Below are 27,556 nucleotides of genomic sequence, written 5' to 3' on the forward strand. Positions count from 1 at the left end.
GAGAAACCACTGCAATCGCAGCAAAGAGCAGTCCCTGCTGTCCACAACCAGAGAAAGCCCACATAGCGATGAAGACTCAGAACAGCCAAAAGTAAATAAGTAGAAATGATTAAAATCTTAAGAAAACAAAACAAAACAGTATGGCTTGAAGGGGGAACCTGGTACCTGGTAAGGAAATGCTGGAGTTTTCGAGGCCTGTTTCTGTTTTTTCAGAGCCTGGCTTCCTCAGAAAAACCCTCTGCTGTAAGCTCACTTACAAAGATACAACAATGAGGCTAAACCAACGTATGCGGCAGTGACTAACCTTGGTGTCCTCCCCCACCCCAACTCTGCTTTTCTCTGTGGTCAGAAATGGCGTTTAATATGTTTGTGCCCCCTAATTCATATTCTCTGAAGAAGAAAACTTGGCTTACCCCCCGGATTGCCTTCTTCTAAGTCAGGGGGTCCCAGTCAGCACAGGCTGTGCAGGATGGGGGCACAGTCTCTGCACAGACCTGACCACCAGGCCCCCCCTTCAGCTGGGCCACCGGAAGTCACATTTCCTGGAAGAGCAGAGCAGCTGAGTATGCAGCAGAAGCAGAGCGCCCTTTAGGCCCAGCCAGAACCCCCGCAAGGCGATGGACGGGCCCAGCTGGGTTTTCTATCTCATGCACTCAGAGGAAAATGCTGCTGTTCATGAGAGTCTGTCTGGCATGAGACAGTGACCACTACGTGACATGTGGCTACCCAGCTCTATCAAGCAAAAGGAAAAAAAATCAAGGGGGCAGGCGAGACAGGCTTGGTTTTATTCTTAGCCCTGACATTGTTACATTTTTCCCAGTGAAGCATAAGGATATGGAATGTTTCCCTGTTAAACCAAAAAGCTAACTAAGGCAACCAGGCCCCTGAAACAGCAAATCCCAAAAGCCAACACATCAAACAGAGTCAGAGAGATGCAAACCCCCCATTGCATCTGATGGAGCCCCTGCCTGGGATTCTGTGGTTCTCCCAGGGTGGATCTCCAGGAAGCACAAAGAGAGAATGAGGAGAGGGAGGATCAAATAGGGGGTTGCTAACGTAGGTCCAAGGTACTTTCCTCCAAGCTTGCTTAAGAAAAGGATGTGTGCATGATCTGGTTGCAATACCAACTGCCTCAGTGCTTATTGAATTTTATATCAGAAAAAATATAATTTTTATCCAAGAAAATAGATGAATTAGAAGGGGATGTTCTTGAATTTATGGTTGCTAAGGGGAAGAATGAGGGGAAGGGATAGTTAGGGAGATAGACATCTACACACTGATATATTTAAAATAGACAACCAACAAGGAACAACTGTACAGCACAGAGAAGTCTGCTCACTGTTATATGGCAGCCTGGATAGGAGGAGAGTTTAAGGGAGAATGGATACATGTATATGTATATATATGGCTGAGGCCCTTTGCTATTCACCTGAAACTATCACCATATTTTTAATCGGCTATACCCCAATGAAAGTGAAAGTGAAAGTTGCTCAGTTGTGTCCGACTCTTTGTGACTCCATATCACAAAGACTCTGTACAGTCCATGGAATTTTCCAGGCCAGAATACTGGAGTGGGTAGCCTTTCCCTTCTCTAGGGGTCATCCCAATCCAGTGAATACCCCAACAGAAAAGTTTAAAAATAAAAAAATACATGTCCAAAGAAGTAATGGCAATAAATTAAAAAAAAAAAAAAGGAGGGGATGTTCTCTGTGAGAAGAGTTCTAAAACATCAGCAAGTGAGTCAAGTCACAAGAAATCAGACGTCAGGGTACAAAACATCGTTGTGTCCTGTACCCATGCCGGCCCCTTGTTACCCAACTGATACCATTTATGCTCACAGGGCACTCTGACTTTGAGGGGATGGTGCTCTGGCTGTCAGTAGCCTGACTCAAATCCGTCTCAGCTCTTTTCCTTCACTGGACATCTGCCACCTGTGCCCAAGACTGGGCTGACACAGAGCAGATCTAACAACAGCCGTCTGTGCCCAGCAGGATGGCCAGCAACAACCAGGGCAGCACAAGCGAGGGGGAGAGTGACAACTTCACCTTCAGCTTCAAGATGTTCACCAGCTGGGACTACCTGATTGGGAATTCAGACACGGCTGACAACAAATACGCCTCCATCACCACCAGCTTCAAGGTAGTCACCTCAGGGCCAGTCCACTTCCTGGGGAACTCTGAGTCCCTCTGGTCACTGGGAGAGTTCTCCGAGGCGGGGCATGGGAAATAAGGTCCCCAACTCTTCTGTGATAAGAGCTTTCCCAGAAGTGGGAGCCTGGCTCTCAAGCCTTCAAGAAAGAATGCTCATGAGTGGTGCCCACCATCTGTTCCTTAATACGGTTGAGAATCATGGATGCTGGGTCCTGCCTCTTTCCTCTCAGAACTGCTTTCTGCTGGAGGAAGTGAAAGGACTCACTTGGGGCAGCTGTTCTCAACTTTTACACATATTTGCATGATCTGAGGAGCTTTAAAAAATCTTCTGGGCCCCACCCCCAGAGATTCTCATATAATTGGTCTAGGGTGGGGTCCTGGCATTGACTTTTTTAAAAACTTCCCCAGGCAATTAGAACACCCACAGAGAGTTGAGAACCCTGGTTTGTGGATGTGGGAATAAAGGAATCAGTTAAATGTATAATTCCACACTTAATTATCTTATTAATTTGCTCACAAGAGAGATGTGAGGTGGCCTACAGAATATAGAACAAAAACAAGCCTGAGGATAAGCAGCTGGAATGAAGGGGGACACACTGCACATCTTAGTTTTTCCCTCCATGACTGTATATACCACTCAGGGTTCTTTACTTTTAATTGAAGTATATTTGATTTACAACATTGTGTTAGTTTCTGTTGTACAGCAAAGTGATTCAATTATACATATATATTCATTTTCATATTCTTTTCCATTATAGGTTATTACAAGATATTGAATATGGTTCCCTGTGCTATACAGTAGGACCTTGTTGTTTATGTATTTTATATACAATAGTAGTTTGCATCTACTAGTCCCAAACTCCTAATTTATCCCTCTGCTATCTCCTTTAGTAAACATAAGTTTGTTTCTAAGTCTGTTTCTGTTTTGTGAAAAAAAGTTTATTTGTACCACTTTTTAGACTCCACATATAAACAATATCATGACATTTGTCTGTCTCTGACTTACTTCACTTACTGTGATAGTCTCTGGATCTATCCGTGTTGCCGCAAATGGCACTATTTCATTCCTTTTTATGGCTTTTTAAATTTTCATCCTTTTTAATATATAATTTTCCATATGTACCCCATCTTCTTTATTCATTCATCTGTGAATGGACTCTTAGGTTGCTTACTTGTCTTTGTTATTGTAAATAGTGCTGCTTTGAACATTGGAATGCTTATATCTTTTAGAATTAAAGTTTTCATCTTTTCCAAATATGTGCCCAGGAGTGGGATTGCTGGATCATGTGGTAGTTCTACTTTTAGTTTTACTGTTCTCCATAGTGACAGTTTCCCAGGTAGCGCTAGTAAAGAACTCGCCTGCCAATGCAGGAGACATAAGAGATGTGGGTTTGATCCCTGGGTCAGGAAGAGCCCCTGGAGAACATGGCAACCCACTCCAGTATTCTTGCCTGGAGAATCCCTAGGACAGAGGAGCCTGGAGGGCTACAGTCCATAGACTCACGAAGGGTCGGGCATGACTGAAGTAACTTGGCATGCATGCATATAGTGGCTGCAACCACTTACATTCCCACCAACAGTGTAGGAGGGTTCCCTTTTCTCCACACCCTATCCAAAATTTGTTATTTTCTCCCATTCTGCAGGTTGTCTTTTTGTTTTTGTTTTTTTTATGGTTTCCTTTGCTGTGCAAAAGCTTGTAAGTTGGATTAGGCCCCATTTATTTATTTTTGTTTTGTTATTTTTATTGCCTTAAGAGAAGGAAGGAGATTTTTCAATCAACTAACAGTTATTGTGCTCAGATTCAGCTTCAACTAACTCATCAGGCAGTTAAAATACATTAATGCGCACAGTTCTCACAACATGTGCCCTGTTATATAAGTATATTATTTTGGTTTTTAACATATTCAGAGAAGCCTCCTCCTTCCTAGATATTCAAAGTGCTTCATACACATTGACCTGCTTTGCCTCTCTCTAGTAGTCCTGGAGGAAAGGTCAAAACCCCTGTTGACCCCTACCCTGCCCTTAGATGCTCCGTCACAGCTCCCCATTGCTGAGAAGGACAGGAGAACTGAGCCAGCTCCCTGCTCCAACAACTGCCAAGCCTAGAGGACGCTGGGGCTCATGACTCAAGCCCTGTTCCTGGTGGGTGTACCTGCCTTCTGCAAGCAACAACTGGCATCAGTGGGAAGCAGTCCATTCTCCTCCCAGAAGGGCCAAGAGAGTGGAGAGGGAAGAAGACAAGACCATCAAGCAGGGCTGTGGTGTAGATCTGACCCCTGTAAAGTTCTGGAGTAACAAAGTCTGACTGATCAGAAGCACTGGACTGATCAGAAGCATTGGACTATCAAGAACTCTGAATGGTTTCAAAGAAGACATACAGATGGCCCAGCAGGTATTCAACATTGCTAATTATTCAGTTCAGTTCAGTTCAGTCACTCAGTCGTGTCCGACTCTTTGCGACCCCATGAATCGCAGCACACCAGGCCTCCCTGTCCATCACCAACTCCCGCAGTCTACTCAAACTCATGTCCATCGAGTTGGTGATGCCATCCAGCCATCTCATCCTCTGTCATCCCCTTCTCCTCCTGCCCCCAATCCCTCCCAGCATCAGGGTCTTTTCCAACAAGTCACTTCTCATCAAGTGGCCAAAGTATTGGAGTTTCAGCTTCAGCATCAGTCCTTCCAATGAACACCCAGGACTGATCTCCCTTAGGATGGACTGGCTGGATCTCCTTGCAGTCCAAGGGACTCTCAAGAGTCTTCTCCAACACCACACTTCAAAAGCATCAATTCTTCGGCGCTCAGCTTTCTTTACAGTCCAACTCTCACATCCATACGTGACCACTGGAAAAACCATAGCCTTGACCAGACGGACCTTTGTTGGCAAAGTAATGTCTATCAAAACTACAATGAGGTGTCACCTCACACCAGTTAGAGTGGCCATCATGAAAAAAATCTACAAATCACAAACACTGGAGAGGGTATGGAGAAAAGGGAACACTCCTTCACTGTTGGTGGGAATGTAAGTTGGTATAGTCACTACAGAAAACAGTATAGATGTTCCTCAGAAAACTAAAAGTAGAATTATGATGTGATCCAGCATCCCACTCCTGGCCATATAGCCAGCCAAAACTATAATTCAAAAAGATACATACATTACTATATTCATAGAAGCACTATTCATATTAGCCAATAGATGTACTATAATGTGTGTGTATATATATATATATATATATATATATATACACACACATACTACTTAGTCATAAAAAAGAATTAAATAATGCCATTTGCAGCAACATGCATGCAACTACAGATTACCATACTAAGTAAAGTCAGAAAGAGAAAGACAAATACCATATGAGACCTCTTATATGTGGAGTCTAAAATATGACACAAATGAACCTATCTATGAAACAGAAACAGACTCACAGACATGGAGAACAGACTTGTGATTCCAAGGGGGAGGGGGCTGAGGGAGGGGGTCGAGTAGGGGTTAGGGTTTAGCAGATGTAAACTTTTATATATGGAATAGATAAACAACAAGGTCCTACTGTATAGCCTAGAGAACTATATTCAATATCCTGTGATAAACAAAGATGGAAAGAATGTTTTTTTAAAAAAGAATGAATACATATACAACTGAATCACTTTGCTGTGCAGTAGTAATTAACACAACATTGTAGATTATATTCAACTTAAAAAACGTAAAGAAAGATCTCCTTCCAGGACTTTTGTGTCCAGGGGACCTCGTTTTTCCACCCTGATTCTGCCACATTCTAGTCTCACATACTATAAAAAATGTACTAATGCAGGATATAAGTTTAATAATAAAAAAATACATTGTATTTGTATACACTAGCAGCAAACAATTAGAAAGTAATTTCATTCCATTTATAATAAAATGACATGAAGTACAATAAAATGACATAAAGTATAAAAAATTCCAAGGAATAGATTTCTCACACACACACAAATGTGCGAAGCTGCCTACAGCAAAAAGTACAAAACATTGCTGAAAGGAATTAATAAACTCTAAGTAAATGGAGAAATATACCATGCACATGGATTAGAACAGGGATCAGCAAACTATAGCCCAGGGCCCAAATCCAGCCTGCTGTCTATTTTTATAAATAAGATTTTATTGAAATAAAGTCATGTCTATTTATTATATATTATCTATAGTTGCTTTCATGCTACAGCAATACAGTTAAGTAGTTATGAGAGACACCATGTGGCCTGCAAATCCAAAACCATTTACTTTCTGATTTTTTATAGAAAAAAGTTTGATCAGAACTTTTTTTATAGAAAAAGCCAGTCCCTGGCTTAGAAGACTCGATACTTTTGAGATTCAATTTTAATCTATTTGATCTGTAGATTTAAAATAATCCCAATGGGTTAGAAAAATCTCTGTGGGCATTAGTGTCTATAATGTGGGCAATAAAGGTAACTACTATTGGTTTGTTGTTGGGATTAAGAAGAATAATGCATGGGAAGCATTTAGCACTGCAGCTGATATACAGTAAGTTTCCAGTAAATCGAAGCTTTTGTCATTACATGTACCAAAAGAGCAGTAACAACAAAAAATGTAATTTTTTAAGATTCCTCTTTTTCCTTCCAGTTTTATTGAATACAATTGAAAGACAGCACTGTATAAGTTTAAGGTGTACAGCATAATGCTTTGACTTACATCATGAAGTGATTAACACAGTTTAGTTAATCATCCATCATCTCATACAGATACAAAATTAAACAAAAAATTTTTCCTTGTAATGAGAACTTAGGATTTACTCTCTTAACAACTTTCATATATAATATACAGTAGTGTTAATTAGGTTCATCATGTTGTACTTTGGGACTTCTTTATCTTATAAGTTTGTATCTTTTGACTACCTTCATCCAGTTCTTTCTCTGCCTACCCAACTCCTACCTCTGGTAACCACAAATCTGATCTCTTTTTCTATAAGTTTGTTTGTTTAAATATAACTTACCTACAATTCAGTGTTATTTCTTGTTGTATGGCATAGTGATTCGATATTTCTATACAATTCAAAATGGTCACCATGGTAAGTCTAGTTATAATATGTCACCAAAGATATTTGTACATTTTGTACATTTGTATGTTTCATGCTCATGACTCACTTATTTTGCAAGTGGAAGTTTATGCCTCTTCATCTCCTTCACCTATACAAAATATATTTTCTTAAAGAAAAGAACTAACTCCCCACAAGGCAGCAGTGCTCTCTACCACCCCAATGATTTAGTTTCTGAAAATATAAAAAGTAGTCATCTCAGGAACCGAACGATGATTCCTTGTTATTATTCACATCTCATTTTCACACATCCAGGAGTCAATAGTGGATGAACAAGAGAGTAACAAAGAAGAAAATGTCCATCTGACAAGATTTCTCCGTGTCCTGGCCAACTTTCTTATCATCTGCTGCTTGTGTGGAAGTGGGTACCTCATTTACTTTGTGGTGAAGCGATCCCAGGAATTTTCCAAAATGCAGAATGTCAGCTGGTATGAAAGAAATGAGGTAAGATGATATACTGCTGAGGTAAATATCCTGAAATTACCCTGTTCCTATGCCATTCAGCTGAATTATTGAATTCTGGACTATGGGACTTATTTTAAAAAGTGAAATTACACTGCTTTCAAGTCACGTAATATGAGCATATTGAACAGTCACCTGTTATTAGGCTTTCATAGCTGGATAAAGCTGGATTCAATTAACATGTCAGTCAGCTAGATAGCCAGTTGTCTTAACATGAATTTTTTAAAAAGATGGTCCTTTCCTTAGGTCTCTACAGTGCCGTAGATCATAAGTCAGCTGTCTAGAACTGCATGGGTGTAGTTCTGGGCTGCCTTTCTGTTCCACTGCTCTATTTGTCTATTCCTGCACTAATAACGTATTGATAAACTGTGACTCTATAGGATGTCTTAATACCTGATAGAATGAGTTCTCTCATCAAGATTCACAACAAAACACATTAAGGTTTTATTGTGATTGTATTGAATCTATAAATCTCTCTCAGGAATTGACATCTGTGGTAGTTGGCAAAAATGGCTACAAGTTCTTCCCATCCTTATATGCACATTTTTTTGCAATGTGATTTTATGGCCCCACCCATGAAGAGGTAAAATCTGTTTCCCAATCCCTTGCCTTAGTCAATGAAACAATAGCAACCATGATACAGTCCAGTTCAGTTCAGTTGCTCAGTCGTGACCGACTCTTTGCAACCCCATGGGCTGTAGCACGCCAGACCTCCCTGTCCATCACCAACTCCCACAGTTTACTCAAACCCGTGTCCATTGAGTCAGTGATACCATCCAACCATCTCATCCTCTGTTGTCCCTTTCTCCTCTCTCCCGCCTTCAATCTTTCCCAGCATCAGGGTCTTTTCCAACAAGTCACTTCTCATCAAGTGGCCAAAGTATTGGAGTTTCAGCTTCAGCATCAGTCCTTCCAATGAATATTCAGGACTGATCTCCTTTAGGATGGACTGGTTTGATCTTCTTGCAGTCCAAGGGACTCTAAGAGTCTTCTCCAACACCACAGTTCAAAAGTGTCAATTCTTCAGCACTCAGCTTTCTTTAAAGTGCAACTCTCACATCATACATGACTACTGGAAAAACCATAGCCTTGACTAGATGCACCTTTGTTGGCAAAGTAATGTCTCTACTTTTAATATGCTGTCTAGGTTGGTAATAACTTTCCTTCCAAGGAGTGAGCGTCTTTTAATTTCATGGCTGCAATCACCATCTGCAGTGATTTTGGAGCCCCCAAAAATAAAGTCTGTCACTGTTTCAACTGTTTCCCCATCTATTTGCCATTAAGTGTTGGCACCAGATGTCGTGATCTTAGTTTTCTGAATATTGAGCTGTAGGCCAAGTTTTTCATTCTCCTCTTTCACTTTCATCAAGAGGCTCTTTAATTCTTCTTCACTTTCTGCCATAAAGGTGGTGTCATCTGCATATCTGAGGTTATTGATATTTCTCCCAGCAATCTTTATTCTACCTTGTGCTTCTTCCAGCCCAGCATTTCTCATGATGTACTCTGCATATAAGTTTAAAAAGCAGGGTGACAATATACAGCCTTGATGTACTCCTTTTCCTATTTGGAACCAGTCTATTGTTCCATGTCCAGTCCTAACTGTTGCTTCCTGACCTACATACAGATTTCTCAAGAGGCAGGTCAGGTGGTCTGGTATTCCCATCTCTTTCAGAATTTTCCACAGTTTATTGTGATCCACACAGTCAAAGGCTTTGGCATAGTTAATAAAGCAGAAATAGATGTTTTTCTGGAACTCTCTTGCTTTTTTGATGATCCAGCGGATGTTGGCAATTTGATCTGTGTTCCTCTGCCTTTTCTAAATCCAGCTTGAACATCTGGTATTTCATGGTTTACATATTGTTGAAGCCTGGCTTGCAGAATTTTGAGCATTACTTTACTAGCATGTGAGATGAGTGCAATTGTGTGGTAGTTTGAGCATTCTTTGGGATTGCCTTTCTTTGGGATTGGAATGAAAACTGACCTATTCCAGTCCTGTGACCACTGCTGAGTTTTCCAAATTTGTTGACATATTCAGTGCAGCTCTCTCAAAGCATCATCTTTTAGGATTTGAAATAGGTCAACTGGAATTCCATTGCCTCCACTAGCTTTGTTTATAGTGATGCTTCCTAAGGCCCACTTGACTTCACACTCCAGGATGTCTGGCGCTAGGTGAGTAATCACACCATCATGATTATGGGTCATGAAGATCTTTTTTGTACAGTTCTTGTGTGTATTCTTGCCACCTTTTCTTAATATCTTCTGCTTCTGTTAGGTCCCTACCATTTCTGTCCTTTATTAAGTCCATCTTTGCATGAAATGTCCCTTGGTATCTCTAATTTTCTTGAAAAGATCTCTATTCTTTCCCATTCTATTGTTTTCCTCCATTTCTTTGCACTGATCGCTGAGGAAGGCTTTCTTATCTCTCCTTGCTATTCTTTGGAACTCTGCATTCAAATGGGCATATCTTTCCTTTTATCCTTTGCTTTTTGCTTCTCTTCTATTTACAGTTATTTGCAAGGCCTCCTCAGACAGCCATTTTGCTTTTTTGCATTTTTTTTGGGGGGGGATGGTCTTGATCCCTATCTCCTGTACAATGTCACAAATCTCCATCCATAGTTCATCAGGCACTCTGTCTATCAGATCTAGTCCCTTCAATCTATTTCTTACTTCCACTGTATAATCATAAGGGATTTGATTTAGGTCATACCTGAATGGTCTAGTGATTTGCCCTACTCTCTTCAATTTAAGTCTGAATTTGGCAATAAGGAGTTCATGATCTGAGCCCCAGTCAGCTCCCAGTCTTGTTTTTGCTGACTGTATAGAGCTTCTCCATCTTTGGCTGCAAAGAATACAATCAGTCTGATTTCGGTGTTGACCATCTGGTGATGTCCATGTGAGAATCTTCTCTTCTGTTGTTGGAAGAGGGTATTTGCTATGACCAGCGCGTTCTCTTGGCAAAACTCTGTTAGCCTTTGCCCTGCTTTATTCTGTACTCCAAGACCAAATTTTCCTGTTATTCCAGGTGTTTCTTGACTTCCTACTTTTGCTTTCCAGTCCTTTATAATGAAAAGGACATCTTTTTGGGTGTTAGTTCTAGAAGGTCTTGTAGGTCTTCATAGAACTGTTCAACTTCAGCTTCTTCAGCATTAATGATTGGGGCATAGACTTGGATTACCGTGATATTGAATGGTTTGCCTTGAAAATGAACAGAGATTATTCTGTTGTTTTTGAGGTTGCATCCAAGTACTGCATTTCAGACTCTTTTGTTGACTATGATAGCTACTCCATTTCTTCTAAGGGATTCTTGCCCACAGTGGTAGATATAATGGTCATCTGAGTTAAATTCACTCATTCCAGTCCATTTTAGTTTGCTAACTCCTAAAATGTCGATGTTCACTCTTGCCATCTCCTGTTTGACCACTTCCAATTTGCCTTGATTCATGGACCTAACATTCCATGTTCCTATGCAGTATTGCTCTTTACAGCATTGGACCTTGCTTCCATCACCATGATACAAGCAGACTTGAAAAGTGCTTGTGTTTTGGAACTTGCTTTCTTGGGAACCTGAAATATCTATCATGTGGATGATGCCAGGCTGACCTCCTAAATGATGACAGACACATGGCCCAATTTTCTCATCAACCTAGGTGATAGTAGATCCACCCCAGATGTATAAGTGAAAACATCAGCCATCAGTTGACTATATATATTAATACATGAATGAACCCAGGTGAGACCAGCAGAAGAACCACCTTGCTAAGCCCAGAAAATATTACTGACCCAAAGAAGAAAGAATCTACCTCCCATCATAAAGCAAGAAAGGAGTCCACAAGTCTGTTCTATACATCTGAGTCTCTTTTTCTGTTTTGCATATAGGGTTATCGTTACCATCTTTCTAAAGTCCATATATATGTGTTAGTATACTGTAATGGTCTTTATCTTTCTGGCTTACTTCGCTCTGTATAATGGGCTCCAGTTTCATCCATCTCATTAGAACTGATTCAAATGAATTCTTTTTAATGGCTGAGTAATATTCCATGGTGTATATGTACCACAGCTTCCTCATCCATTCGTCTGCTGATGGGCATCTGGGTTGCTTCCATAAAAAAAGGAAATGTGGAACTGGCAGGACAAATATAAAGCACAAATCAGATAGATTTAAACATAAATGTATCAGTGATTTCAATGAATGTGAATGAATGATAGCTATAGCTCAAAGTCAGTGATGATCAGACTGAGTTTTTTTAAAATGCTATTTACACTTAATTTCTAAAACCCTGAGCTATGAAAGGGATTCAAAAGACGCTCAAGATGAATTCTTCCTTTAATGGAATTGTCAGTCTCCTCAGGAAGCAGGTTTGACAAGAATAAACTTTGGCACAACCAGTAATAGGCAGGAAGAATGTGATCAAATAAGACGTTTCGCATTTCAGATGTGTGGCAGGTGGGAAAGCCCATGTGAGCCAGAGACTGGGGGGATTTTATGGCAAAGGCAGGAATCAAGCTGAGCATCAGACAAATGTTAAGAGAAGGGCCGTGGTGGATGTGGTGCCAAGATGGTTTTCTAGGCAGGAAGAACCGCATGAACAGGGCTGGAGGAATGAAGGTCATGAGAAGCCAACCCAAAGGTAAGTGTGAGTGGGTAGAGGGGAGTGAGCCGCAGTCCAGAAGAGCTGATCAACCTGCACTTTGATCAGCAGTTCAGGATGCTTTCCACTAGGTGGGCAGACTCAGCGGCAGAGAAAACAGTCTACTATGGCTGGCAGTTCCATTATTCGAGTCAGGATTTTCCCAAAGTTGAAGCCAAAATTTAGTTCTTACCAGGTTCTGTGCTGTCAGCTTATGACTTATCTCCTGATTCTCACAACGAAGTCCACCATCACCATTTTACACAGAAAGAAATAAGCTCAGAGAAATTATGTAACTTTCCCTAAATTACAAAGCCAGCAAGCAATAGAGCAGGGTCTAAAACCCAGAGAGCTGACCCCAAAGGCCACACTCTGCACCACATGCCTCTACTGTTGGTTCTGTTCCATGATTTGAGCTCTGCTCTTCCACTCTCCTGAGATGAGATGACTCTTAATGATTCGCAACTGTTACCAAACACAAAGCACTGTCCCATGTGTTAATTCATTTCCTTCTCAAAGATAGTTTGCTATTTTTATCAATGCTACTGGTAACAATCATTGTGACAAGCAGTCCCAGAGCATGTTGGTTCCTATGTCAGGTCACACAGCAAGTTGTGGAGACCCCAGGTGGGGCATTTCTAGAGGCAGAGGAGGGGGCAGGCAACCAGGAGATGGAGATGAATGACCCTGGGAGCACAGAGATGGTGGACAAGCAAGTGACATTGATGACAAACTAGCCCGGCTCTTCTGACTTCCCAGGTAGAAATTGTGATGTCTCTGCTTGGGATGTTTTGTCCTCCTCTGTTTGAAACCATTGCCGCCCTGGAGAATTACCACCCACGCATTGGACTGAAGTGGCAGCTGGGGCGCATCTTTGCACTCTTCCTGGGAAACCTCTACACCTTTCTCTTGGCCCTGATGGATGACGTCCACCTGAAGGTAGAGACCACAAACTTCTTCCCAATTCCTAGTGTCCACCATGTTGCTTGTTTAAATATAATAATTTCCTTTTGTATGATTTATATTAAGTAAATTTTAGAAAGATCAGAAAAATTAAATGAAGAAAAAATGTTGCCAGATTCCTATGACCCAACTGTTAACATTTTGCTTCAGTTCTTTACTGTCTTTTTCTTAGGCTATCTTTTTTCACATCCTCCTCCTGTCATTTGATAACCTTAATATTTTGTCTGCAGCCTTTCCAGTACTGTTTCTTAGCTGCCATATGTGTTTACCAGCTGACAAGTGTCCATTGAAATAATAAGTGATGGGTGAGTTACCCTTTCATCCCTGCTCACCAGTTATGGTGCACCCACCAAGTCAGGCCCTGGGGGTACCGCAGAGAGCAAGACACAGTTCTGTTCCAGGGGAGACAGACTCATTCATCACAGCACTCTGGGCCAGGTGCTTCAGTGGGGGTGAGTCCAGGGCAGCGGGACAGCGCACAGGAGGTGCTGCAGACCCCACCATGAGGGATCTTAGCGGACACTGGAAAAAATCAGAGGGAAGAGCTTATGCAAATAGAGAACTGTGAGTTAGCTGAACAATAGCATGGAGGGCAGGAAGTGAAAGATGAAACTGGGGCAAGGGTCAGATGGTGATGCTCCTCTTTCCCATGCCTCCCTCCTCATGAATTTTCCTGAGGTTAACAAGAAGCTGCTGGAAGATTCTAAGCATAGTAGTGACTAGATCTGGCACTTGCCTACCCTCCATCTGCAGCCTGCATCTCTCACTTCCCTCCTACCCTAATAACTGCTTCACCCTTCCGAGCTCACATTTCCTCCTCTCTTGCCTCACTCTCCACTCTCCTCCCCTTGTTTGACGAGTTGAGTTATCCTCCTGCAGTTTGGCTCAGATGTCCCCACCTCCAGGAATGGGCCCCATGGTCTGAAGTGAATTCCCTCAGTCCCCAGAGAAAATTTCCCACAGCTTTTATCACTCTGTTCTGCAAGTGTCTGTTTATCTCTGTCACTTACTGTTGGTCCTTTAATGGACCGGAACCTGGTGGTCCGGAGTCGACAATAAGAAAGTAAAAGAAAAAGAGGTTGATATTCCCTGGTTTACGCAGAGAACCAACAAAGCTCTTTGCACAGAGCTTGCACTGCTTCACGTAGGCACCAGGCGCCCTCCCTCTCGAGGGGGTTAAGGCATGGCGCGCCTTCTTGAGAGGCTCTTGGAAGCCCAGGAAAGAGAGCTCAGCGGGCTTCCGCGCTCCAAGGAATTAGCCTGAAAGAGAGAGAGAGAGGGAGAGAAAAGGAAAGAAAGACACAGGGACCCAAGCTTTGATGGAACAAAGGTGTTTTATTCAACATGGTGTGGGTATATATACCGTCTTACAAGATAGCTATTCTCAGCAAAGATAAAGATTAAAATTCCAGACTGAACAAAACATAAGGTGATCCATATTAAAGAGAGAGTTGTAAACAATCACTTTTACCGTATGGTTCATAAAAAGGAAGAGGGTACTTATCACTGTATAGAAAAACTAATGAAGGAAATGCATGGATTCCTCAGCCCCGGGAGAGGCTTGCCTCTCCTCTTAATTCCTGAATATTCAGGAATTAATAAGGAACAGAGGATTCATGACAGAGCCAAAACAGCACACAGGAAGCCTCCTGTTAAATGCTTCCTGACAACTTACTACTAGACTGAGGAAGTGTGTCACTTACTGGAACTGGCAATTTTCTGAGGTAAACCGTTCCCTCCTGTGTCACTCTCGTGTCTCCTTTGCCTTACATGCCCAGAATAAATTAACCTCTAAATAAGAATGAATACTTGGACTGATGAATAATAACTTAAAGAAGAAAAATTCCTGGAAAAGACCCAGGGACTTCAGCCAGTTGCCCTCCTCTTCTCTATAGACTGAAAGGCTGGGGAGGGCAGTTCTGGAGAGGCCCTGTTAAGGGATAGGGCAGAGGCTAGATGTTGTGGCATATGCTGGCTTGAATTGTTCTTTCTGTAGAAACTGTTGGACCTTCCCTGGCTCTTTCCAACCCCACATCTCCATCTTCCCTTCTAGCTTTCTAATGAAGAGACGATAAAGAACATCACTCACTGGACTCTGTTTCACTACTACAACTCCTCAGGTTGGAATGAGAGTGTCCCCCGGCCCCCCCTGCACCCTGCAGATGTGCCCCGGGGTTCTTGCTGGGAGACGGCTGTGGGCATTGTGAGTAATCACGCTTTCCTGAAAAGGTGGTCCCTATTCTCAGCTCTTTGTTATCCCTTCCTTGATGTTTCCATGTCTCCAAAATGTCAAGCCAGCATTTCTTAGAAAAGTTCCACCTTTTCACATTGCCCTTTTTTTCAGTGTCCCACACACTTCTCTGTGTCCTCCATCTGCCAATCTAATACCACTTGAATGTATTTAGTTTTACTGCAGATTTCACTAAAAGCCTGAGGTTCTCCACCTGGAAATCATAAATAGATAATCCTAAAAACTGGGTACAGGATTTTGTGTGTATATGCATCTGTGCATTTTTCTGTAAAGAGAATTAAAGGTTTTCATTAGAAAGTCAGAAATTAACAACAACCATTTCCACTTACCCACTTTCACTACTGTCCTTGTACTTACACAGTGCAGGTTTCTAAGGCTAGTGTTCTTTGCCTCCATAGGCAGAAATCTGAAGTATTCACAGGTAACATAGGGATCAGCTGCCTTCTCCTCCTTGCATGGGGTTTCTATTCACCTGTCACCGCTGAATAATCCACTCCCCTAAAGCATTAGAAAATTATGTTTTTAACTGAGGGTAATGAAGTCCAGTGGAAGAGGGGATTACATCACACACTCTGACAAACACTGCCTACAGGCCCATCAGCAGATATTTTCCTGCCGCAGACTCTCTTTCCCACGGGGTCCTGGGGGATTTTCTCTCTACTTGCTTCATGGAGGACTAAGACTCACCACTTCTCATCTCCTCTGGCCCAGATTCCCGCATTCTCATCAAATCCTCTTCATCTTTAATGTGAAGAGCAACTCACATTTATAAACCCATCATAGTTGTGTGACAGAGAAAGTCTTCACATGAGTAAAACACACCTTCTTTGAAAGACAGAAGAGTTCATTACCCATGTGATTCCTTTGGAATATTCTGCTGTAGAATTTCTCTATTCCTACCTCATATCCTTGGAGGGCATCTCTCTTGACTTCCTCCCTGAATGCCCATCACTGATTAAAGCTTGCTTCTTTCTGAGCTTGATGGTGATGATAGGTTTGAAGTGTTATGCCCTGCTTACCTATGTTCATCTCCACCCCAGGCCCCAGAGCATCACCTTGCACAGATGTGGAGACCAAATACAAGTTGGTTTGTCTTTTACTTAAGAGCATTAGTATTGAGGGAAAACCATATAAACTCATCAGCTGTTCATCCAGCAAACATTTATTAATCATCTTGGAAGATACAACAATGAATAAAGCAGGCCCTATGCCCCTGGGGAACTCCAAGTCTTTTGGATGTCTTGAAGGTTTTAATGATGTCTGGTAGATCTTTTCAACTTTTTAAAAAATTAATAAATTGTATGTACTCTGCAAAGCAGAGAAAACTTTGTTTCTTTGCTTTGAGCTCTTCTTCCATGTGCCTCTGTAAAAAACCTAGATTGTTTTCTCTACATACCAAAAAGAAAAAATTCAATCAGCAGGGGTGAAGAATGTCAGCAGCTGTCCCCAAGGACAGTGGTCAGATTCAGTCTTAGTTGGTACAGATGGTACTTCAGAGCAGGTGGGAGAAGCAAGGAGTAAGCCTTTAGATCTTTCATTTGTGCAATAGTGCTGATAACTACCAAATACTGGGTGTTACCAACTGCCAGGAAATTTGTGTGCATAATCACTAAGCTTCCCAATAACCTTGCAAGGTTAATGTCAACATCAAAATGTTCAGGGACTATTCAAAGCAATAAATTAGTAACTTGCAACTAATTTAACTGGAACCTATAGCAAGCATTTTTCAAAGCATGGAGTCATATCTGTACCACCATTCTGCTACCATCAATCAGAGAGCCACAAAAGAGAATATGGAGTGGAAGGGGGCGGGGGGCATGGCATGGCTGCAGTCAGCTGGGAGAAGTGGGTATGGTCAAACCCTGACCATCCCCTTTCGCTTTGTTCCTTTTTGCAGGAATTCATGAGGCTGACAGTGTCCGACATGATGGTAACATATATCACCATCCTGCTGGGCGACTTCCTGCGGGCTTGTTTTGTCCGGTTCATGAACTACTGCTGGTGCTGGGACCTGGAGGCTGGATTTGTAGGTCACCGTTTCCTGAACATTCTGCAGAAAGGCATTCCAACCATTCTCTCTGATACAGTTAGATGCATTCTATTATTTTCTTTAGATGTTTAATGTTAATCTCTACTCTGTGAAGTAGTACAGTATTTCATTTTTTCCTAGGCAAGACACAAAATCCAATAGATAAAAAAAATTTTTTTTTAGTATTTTCAAATTTTAAATTCCCAAGATTTAACCTTCCTGTATTCGGATTTGGCATGTTTCCTCCTTTGATCCACACTCATGTGGCCTTCCTTTTCTCTCTCCTCACTTTGTCTTCCTCTTCCCTCATTCCTGTCACTTTTTATCTCCATATCTGGAAGACAAATCAGGAAGCAGGTTTAAGCTGGCCTCACAAAGACCCCAGCTCCCCACTGCAGCTCCCCAGTGCTCACACACTTGTGTCCTTTCAAACAGTTGACTAACCTCCAAAACTCTGAAAATCAGAGTCAGGTTGAAAATGTGAATCAGTCTGAGCTCACTCCTTTCCAAGAGGAAGATGAGAAGGAGAAAAGAGAATTGGAGGAGTGATTGATTGATTTTGTTTGCTTTTAAAGCTTTATTTACATTTGACTCCTTGTTTATTTGCATTTTGTTATTTATTATATGTACACCTTAGATTACTTGATTATAATTTCAAGATACATTTCTGATTAAAGCATTGATAAAATGTTCTCTTAAGGGGTCTCCCAAGAACACATTGTCAACCTGCAGGCCCTAGAAGGTAAAATTCTGTCTCTCATTTTTTAAAAATTTGATTACACCTTGTGGCTTGTGGAATCTTAATTCTCTTACCAGGGATTGAACCTGGACGCCCAGTAGCAGAAGGGTGGAGCCCTAATCCCTGAACCACCATGGAATTTCCAAGTAAATTCTCATTTTTTAAACTGAAGAAGACATTGAAGAATGCTTCAAGCTTGAGAAATTTAAAACTCTTTTTAGGGGCTTCCCTGTTGGCTCAACGGTAAGGAATCTGCCTGCCAGTTCAGGACCACAGTTTCCATCCCTAGTCCGGGCAAATCCCACATGCCACGGGACGGCTAAGCCCGTGGTTCAACCACAAGTATTGAACCTGTGCGCTACTGAGCCCGTGAGCCGCAAGTACCAAAGCCCAGGCACATTGCAAAGCCATGTGCTCTGCAACAAGAGAAACCACTGCAACGAGAAGCCTGCGTACTGCAGCTGGAAAGTAGCCCCTGCTTGCCACAACTGAGGAGCAGCAACAAGCTCTCCGCGAGCAGCAATGAAGACCCAGCACAGTCAAAAATAAATCTTAAGAAAAAAAAAAACCTGCTTTTAAAAAGTTGAAAACATGTTAAAGAAATAGAACCCTGAATCTAAGGTTCCTCTCTGGTCACCAGAGCAGGCTCTTTGGGGTGGAGTGGCTTGGTCAGTTGGCTGGTAGTGGGATCTGGCTGACACCACCTAACAGACTTTTTCTCTTTCTCTGCTCTTTCTCTCTTTCCCTCCAGCCCTCATATGCTGAGTTTGATATTAGTGGAAATGTGCTTGGTTTGATCTTCAACCAAGGAATGATCTGGTGAGTTATGCATTTCCTCTGGGCACCACCTCATCTGGGGAGTCAAAAAGCTGGAATCCCAGGCTTAGCCTCTCAGTCAGCAGGAGAGAGACTAGACAAGTCATCCGGCCTCTCTGAGCTCCTTTCCGTCACTTGAGCAGGACTAGATTTGAACCAGGACGGTGTCTGGCCGACTCTGTTTCTACCATGTACATAGCAAGGGGAGAGAAGAGTGAAGGAGAGAGAAGGAAAAAAGGAAGAGGGAGGAAGGAGAGAGGAGAGAAGCAAGAAAGGAAAAAGGAAAAAGGATGGGAAGGAAGGAAGAGAAAGAAAGGGAGGGAGAAGGACGTGGTGGGGAGGAAAGATAGGAAAGAGGGAGACACGTGAACTAAGGAAGCTGCCTGACTTCAGGCAAAGGCTTTCAAGTGTGTTAGTTGCTCAGTCATGTCCAACTCTTTGTGACCCCATGAACTGTAGCCTGCCAGGCTCCTCTGTCCATGGGATTCTCCAGGCAAGAATACTGGAGTCGGTTACCATTTCCTTCTCCGGGGGATCTTCCTGACCCAAGGATTGAACCTAGGTCTCCTGCATTGCAGGCAGTTTCTTTACCATCTGACCCACCAGGGGACCTGGCAAAGGCTTTCAAGGGCTCATTGCAAGCCAACATCCAATTCTTTTAATTTAAGGACTTCAGATACTTTTCTGAGCAGCAGTGCAGTTTAATGGAGACCAGAGAGCAACAGGAGGCCATGTAATTTGCTCCATGGCTGGAGGTGGGGCAGCAGTAAAATCCTGGCCAGAACCCAAGCCAGTAATGCTTGGAGCATCCCTGTCCTGAGGAATGGATGGCTATGGCTTAGTGATAAATGTCCTGGCTAAGTGGGAGATCCCTTCCCTTGGGACCTACAGGGAAAGCAGCAAGGCCTCCTGCCCCTAGCCCATCGGCCCCATTTCCTTCTGCCATCTCTCCCTGGCCTCTCCTCCTGTCCAGTCAACCAGGTGTGCCATCTCTGCCCTTCCAGGATGGGTTCCTTCTACGCCCCAGGACTGGTGGGCATCAATGTGCTGCGCCTGCTGACCTCCATGTACTTCCAGTGCTGGGCGGTGATGAGCAGCAATGTCCCCCATGAACGCGTGTTCAAGGCCTCCCGCTCCAACAACTTCTACATGGGCCTCCTGCTGCTGGTGCTCTTCCTCAGCCTCCTGCCCGTGGCCTACACCATCATGTCCCTCCCGCCCTCCTTCGACTGCGGGCCATTCAGGTGCACAGTCTCGGTTGGAGGGGAGCAGCTCCTCTCCTGGGGCAGTCTGCTCAGAGGTCTCAGGCCCAGAACTCCAGTTCTGATATCACATCAGCCTGCAAAAGGCCACGGAGTGGAGCTTTGGGCAAGTTATTAACACTGTCAACAGAGCTTTCTGCAGGATGGAGACGTTCTATATGTCTGTGCTATCCAGCATGGCAGCCACCAGCCACCTCTGGCTGTGGAGCACTCAAAATGAGGACCAAGAAGTTCAATTTCTAATTTTATTTCATTTTAATTAATTTTAATGTAAATAACCAGCAGTGGCTAATGGCTACCATAGTTGTTATGGTATGGTTATGGTTCTCCAACTCATATTGTAGAGTGCAGTTCTACCTTTTTAACATATGGATAATCTACTGCCCTGGATTACCTTAGGATGAGTTAACAGGGGGTAGTCTGAAAATGAAATGACCATCCGTTTACAAGTGCCATTCAAATGTGAAGTAGCTGCCGAGACTCTTGACTGGATCCCCGTGCCCTACAGAGCACTATGGGCCAGACTAGGTTCAGAGACACTGTATAAAGAGATAATTATGTAAGGAGGTAGATGGAGAGGTAATGTGCATCCACTATTCTGTTTTCAAATGCAACACCCTCTGAAAACAAAGCCCTTTCTTTCCTGCCTAAAAAAAGACTCTGTGGTTCAAGAGTTTGGGATGCTGCCCCTCCTGTTGGCCACCTCCTTACTTAGAAATGCGCAGTGCACACTCCTTCATTCAAGGCTCTGCAGTAGCGTGCAGTGACAAATGGTGTGCAAGCTGGTGCCTCTATCCCCGCTAACCACAGACCCTTGCTTCACAGAACACCACCCAGGGCCAGGAGGAGGGTGAAGCAAGTAAGGTGCCCACCCTGCACTTGTACAACCCCGAGGGCAGTACCTCCTTAAACTGTGCACCCAAGGCCTCACCCACCTCACTCCAGTCCTGGCCCTGCCTGCTAACATGGGTCCACACGCTTTGGGAAATGCTGGGCTGGAACTTGGTTTATAACGGACTGGCCTTGAGAAAGCCTGTGGTTGTGCCCCACAGCAAAGGCCTGGAGTTCTAAGGAGTCCTTGGCAGGAGGACTCACAGCAGAGTGTGATGGGGCTGCAAAGGGGTCCAGACAGGAGGAAAAGAGGGGCTGAATCCAGAGTGGAGGGCCACACTGACAGCAGTAGGAGGCCTGCGTGCCAGGCTGAGGGACAACCACAGTGGCAGAAGTGGCAGAAGCCTCTTTTGGCTTCTTCCTGAGCAAGGTTTGGAAGGCTGGGCTCTGGAAGTGAACACTGGTGCCCCTTTTCCCAGACCACCCACCTGTCCCAGGCAGGAGGTCAGTGAGTGGACCCCCACCACGTCTGGCCCTCAGCACCTGCCCCACTCTTGCTTCATCTGCTTCCTGAGGCCCTTGACAGCCGACCCCCCGATAGCAGAGAAAGGGACCTGAAGAGCCCAGGAGAACAGATAGCTGCCACCTCCTTCCTATCACTCTTCTGATCAAAACCCACCAACAGCTAGAACATTCATCACAGCTGTTCTCTCACTTGCTTCAGTGAAAGTGAAAGTCACTCAGTTCTGTCTGACTCTTCGTGACCCCATGGACCATGCAGTCCATGGGATTCTCCAGGCCAAAATACTGGAGTGGGTAGCCTTTCCTTTCTCCAGGGGATCTTCCCAACCCAGGGATCGAACCCAGGTCTCCCGCATTGTGGGTGGATTCTTTACCAGCTAAGCCACAAGGGAAGCCCAAGAATACTGGAGTGGGTAGCCTATCCCTTCTCCAGGGGATCTTCCTGACCTAAAAATTGAACCAGGGTCTCCTGCATTGCAGGGGGATTCTTTACCAACTGAGGTGTCAGGAAAGCCACTTGCTTCAGAGCTTTATTCAGTGGCCTCATTTTCAGTGAGGCCTTCCCAAGAGACAGTAACTAAAATCACACATACATACACACACATACACCTTATCATTACTTCTGATTATCACACCTCTTTATCAACATCTAGCATGCCACTCTTTTTCCTTTTTTAATCTTATTTGTTGCCCATCTCCCCACCAGATCATAAGCTCCATGAAGGTGTCATTTTCTTTTTCTTCCTTTCTCTCTGGTTTACACCTGGTATCTAGGAGAAAACACCTGGTTTATGGTCAGTGCTTTAACCAGCCTCTTCACCTTGCATAAATTCACTTTTCAGGGTGGGACTTAGGGTTTGGACCAAATCCAGGCAGGTAACATAAATGAGTGAGGTGGACAGCATTGTATAGCATGAAGTTAAAAGTAAGAGTTGGCAAACTATAGCCATGGGCCAAATTCAGACCACCCCTTGTTTTTGTAAATAAGGTATTATTGGGACACAGCCTCATGCTTTTGCTTGCATATAATCTATGGCTGCTTTCTAATTACAACAGCAGAATTTGAATAGCTCCAACAGAGACCGCCTGGTTCACAAAGTCTAAAAGCTTTTCAGAGAAAAATTGCCACCCCCATGATTTAGAGCATAGAGTCTAGAGCCTGATCTGTCGTTTGCCAGCTGGGTCATCTTGAACAAGTTACACTGCAAGTTCATCACCTCTGAGATGGAAATAATGGTAGTGCCTCCTTCATAGGGTGGCTGTAAGGATTTAGTGGGCTACTATCCATAAAGTACTTGGAGAAGTGTGCTAATCCTTAGTAGGACATATATACCAGTTTGTTAGTTTCAGTCCTGCCAAAATCCGGGGTAGCTGGTAGTCATAACAATACTATGAGGTGGTAAGCATTATCTATACCAGGGATCAGCTAACTTTTTCTTTTAGAGCCTGAAAGTACATATTTTAGGCTTTGGGGCTCAAGAGGCAAAAATCAAAACTATCATGTAGGTACTTCTATAATACCAGGAGAGGAACAAACATCCACAAAGTTTTTATTGACAAAATTAGAAATATGATAATAATATAATTTTTTGTAATACAGGGCTGTGAATGAGAAGAATGGAATTCTTCTGAGGGAAAGGAGGTGATATTTCACACAATAGTAGGTCAAAGTTGCTATTCTCTATTGTCAAAAATCAGGGTATTCCTTGGTGGTCCAGTGGTTAAGCCTGCACTTCCACTGCAGGGGGTGTGAATTCAGTCCCTGGTTGGGAAACTAAGATCCCACAGGCCATGCAGCCAGAAAAAAAAAAAAAGTCAACTGTCCTGCCCAGACTGCTGCCTTTGCTGCCTGGATCCACTTTAGTAACATGGCAACACATCTACCACCATAGGAAAAAAAATTGACACAAGCTTCATTACTGCCAAGCCATTGAACTGCTGTGCAGTAGGACAAGTCAGGATATTCAGTTTCTATTTCTGATAAAAATTTACAGACATTAAAATGATTAAAAGTCACACGAGAGAAAATGTTTACCATTGACATTGTTGATTCAGTTGTACATGATAGATTCAGATGTTTTCTGCAAATTACTTAGTAATGAATAAGAATGACCATAGTCTGCACAAACTGAAAATTTCACAAGCTATGTTAATTTGTTCAGTTGTGCCTTCTTCTTCAATGTATATAGTTTGACCATTGTCATTTGTAGCACATCATAGCAGATTCTGCTTCACTTCAGTTGTGCTGAATCCCTGTCAATTCAGTTGTACTAAATTAGTGTGTTTTCTCAATTTCTTTGAGAAAATTTCACCCATGTGTGTCCTGCACAGAATATTCATAGGAGTTAATTCTCCGGTCACCTCAGACTTGGCATTAACTCCTCAAATAAACAACCGAGCAGTATCAGTTACATCTATTGACTCATCAAAAGCCAAGGAAAGCCACTTAAGATCGCTTGCCTTACAGAATATTCATAGGAGTTAATTCTCCGGTCACCTCAGACTTGGCATTAACTCCTCAAATAAACAACCGAGCAGTATCAGTTACATCTATTGACTCATCAAAAGCCAAGGAAAGCCACTTAAGATCGCTTGCCTTGTGTCTGAATAGGACATTGTTCTCAATGTCTTCATCTCCTCAAGCAGCTGCTCTTGGTGGAAAGCCTAGAAGTTTTAAGTTTATTTCCTCTGAATACATTTCTTTAGCTCCTACAATTTAATTACTTTGTCACTGGTAAATGAGAAACATGATTTTGGAAACTAGAGGAAAGGGGATCCTTGTTGTATAGAGACAGAAAGCTTAGCTAAACTATGTCCTTCTGTTACATGGAAAATTAAATTTGTAAATTATAAACTTGAATGTTTAGCTGAGGATGTCTTTTTCAAGATCAATCTTAGTAAAAACTATTTTTCTCTGTTTTTTAATTGAAGTATAGCTGATTTACAATGTTGAGCCAATTTCTGTTGTACAGCAAAGTAACTCAGTTATATAATGCATACATTCTTTTTTTAAATATTCTTTTCCATTACAGTTTATCCCAGGAGATTGGATATAACTTCCTGTTCTATAAGTAGCACCTTGTTTATCCATTCTAAATGTAATAGCTTGCATCTACTAACCCCAAACTCTACCCCCAACCCCCCACTCCTTGTCAACTACAAGTCTGTTCTCTATGTCTGTGAGTCTGTTTCTGATTTGTGGATAAATTCATTTGTGTTATATTTTAGATTCCACATATAAGTGATATTATATGGTATTTCTCTTTCTCTTTCTCACTTAATATGATAATCTCTAATTGTGTCCATGTTGCTGCAAATGGCATTATTTCATTCTCTTTAAGTTTCATTCTCTTTAGTTTTCCTTTGTATATATGTACTACATCTTCTGTATCCATTTATCTGTCAGTGGATACTTAGATTGTTTCCATGTGTTAGCTATTGTGAATACTGCTGCTATGTACATAGGCTGCATGTATCTTTTTGAATGACAGTTTTGTCCAGGTATATGCCCAGGAGTGGAATTGCAGGGTTACATGGTAGTTCTATTTTTCAGTTATTTTAAGGAACCTCTATAACGTTCTCCATAGTAGCTGCACCAATTTACATTCCCACCAACAGTGTAGGAGAGTTTCCTTTTCTCCACACCCTCTCCAGCGTTTAATTGTAGACTTTTCCATGATGGCCATTCTGATCAGTGTGAGGTGGTACCTCATTGTAGTTTTCCTTAATTAAATAATTTTTTACTTTATTCTTGTTTGTGCTGGGTCTTCATTGCTGTGTGCAGGCTTTCTCTCGTTGCTGAGAGTGGGGGCTGCGCTCTAGTTGTGGTGCTTAGGCTTCTCACTGCCGTGGCTCCTCTTCTTGTGGAGCACAGGGTCCAGGGACACGAGCTTCAGAAGTTGTGGTGCATCGGTTTAGCTGCTCACAGGATTGAACCTGTGTCCTCTGTACTGACAGGCAGATTCCCATCCACTGAGCCACCAAGGAAATCCCTTACTGTAGTTTTCATTTGCATTTCCCTAATAATTAGTGATGGTGAGCATCTTTTCATGTTCCTACTGGTCATCTGTATATCTTCTTTAGAGAAATGTCTATTAAGATGTTCTGTCCATTTTTCAGTTGAGTGGTTTGTTTTTCTGTTGTTGAGTTTATAAGCTGTTTGTATATTTTGGAGATTATAGATGAGGATATTTCTGAGCAGTGTTGAAGGTGCAGCCTGGTTACTTCTTGCCATTTATACTAAAATGTAAGAAAGAGATAAATTGAGGAAAGAACTGATAAGCAAAAAAGAACCAGGACTTGATGATTTTAGAAATTCTCAGCCTAGTCAGATTGCAGAAGACACCAAGAGCAGATTCTCTGTCAGGAAAGTATGCTCTAAGGAAAGTCAAGGGGGGAGGCTGAACAACCTTCTGCTAGCACTTCTAAAGGATCATAAGATCTGAATATTCATTCACACAGAAGATTCTTTTAAGAATCTTTAGAGAAGATTGTTTAACTCAGATCCTCTCAACCATCTCAGCAGAAGCCAGAAATAGAGGGAGAATATCCAGGAATGATCTGTGTAGGACTCTCTTGTGTAGTGAACTGAATTCCCACAACATGGGTAGAAGATCCGCCAGGTATTTGAGATGTTGTTATGAGCAGTAACACAGCTTGGACTAAAAGGGGAAGAAAAAAGACAAAACGAAGGAAGCTGTTGGACTCCAAATATTCTACAGACATTAAACAGGCTAATTAAATCTCCTTAGCTGAAACATGTGCTACTCTTCAAGAAAAAAGAAGGATAACTCCAAGGCCAGAGTTTTGGACCTGGAGGGCAGAGCTGCAGGCAGGTATGTCAAGCCAAGGAAAGATTATTTTCAGGTCTTTGAAATCTAATGGAATCTGGCTGATTGGATTTCAAAATTGCTAGGAACTTGTGATTCCTTTCTTCCTTTCTTTTTCTCCTTTTTGAATTGGAATGTCTATAACTGCTATCCTATGGCTGGTCCACCATTGTGCTTTGAGAGTAAATAACATGACTGAAATGACTGAGCATGCATGTACAACTTGCTTTCTAGCTTCACAGCTCTCATTAGAGATAGAAAGGAATTTTGCCCCTAAAATGTATCATACTCTTGAGTCTCATCTACATCTGATTAGATGATGAGATTTGGGACTTTGAGTCCATGATATTTAGATGAGATGAGACTTCACCATGTAGGATGGTGGTGAATGTATTTTTGCAGGTAGAATGAGTATGAATCTTTGAACCCAGAGAGCAGACTGGTGGGCTATATAATGGTTCCCCAAAATATCTAGATCCTAATTCCTGGAATGGTACTTCACATATCATAATGGCCTTTGGTTATCTGATTAAGGATGTTGAGATGGGGAGATTATCTGAATTAGGCCCTAAAGTGAAAGTGAAGTCGTGTCCAACTCTTTGGGACCTCATGTACTATAGCCTACCAGGCTCCTCCCTCCATGGGATTCTCCAGGCAAGAGTACTGGAGTGGGTTGCCATTTCCTTCTCCAGGGGATCTTCCTGACTCAGGGATCAAACCCGGGTCTCCTGCACTGCAGGCAGACGCTTTAACCTCTGAGCCACCAGGGAAGCCCTGAAGGGCCCTAAATAGCAAGTGTCCTTATTAGAGGGAGGCAGAGGGAGACATGACTATAAAAGATCAGTAAGTGGTGTGACTTTGAAAGCAGGAAGAGACTTGAAGCTTTTATGCTGCTAGCTTTGAAAACAGAAAGGGGCCATGAGCCAAGGAATGCAAGGAATGAATCTCTAAAAGCTAAAGAAGGAAAGGAAACTGTCTTCC

General features: G+C 42.5%; 1 protein-coding gene across 1 annotated transcript in view; it reads left to right on the forward strand.

Moving 5' to 3' along the window:
- Positions 1–27,556, forward strand: part of TMC2 (transmembrane channel like 2) — a 96,019-nt gene that overhangs the window by 58,048 nt on the left and 10,415 nt on the right. The window contains 7 exon segments of the mRNA XM_070471815.1: positions 1,992–2,139; positions 7,499–7,687; positions 13,093–13,272; positions 15,350–15,499; positions 17,445–17,573; positions 19,067–19,134; positions 20,136–20,375. Coding sequence (XP_070327916.1) covers positions 1,992–2,139; positions 7,499–7,687; positions 13,093–13,272; positions 15,350–15,499; positions 17,445–17,573; positions 19,067–19,134; positions 20,136–20,375 — 1,104 coding nt within the window.

This window comes from Odocoileus virginianus, chromosome 9 (genome assembly GCF_023699985.2).
Source record: "Odocoileus virginianus isolate 20LAN1187 ecotype Illinois chromosome 9, Ovbor_1.2, whole genome shotgun sequence".
Classification (NCBI taxonomy): Eukaryota; Metazoa; Chordata; class Mammalia; order Artiodactyla; family Cervidae; genus Odocoileus; species Odocoileus virginianus.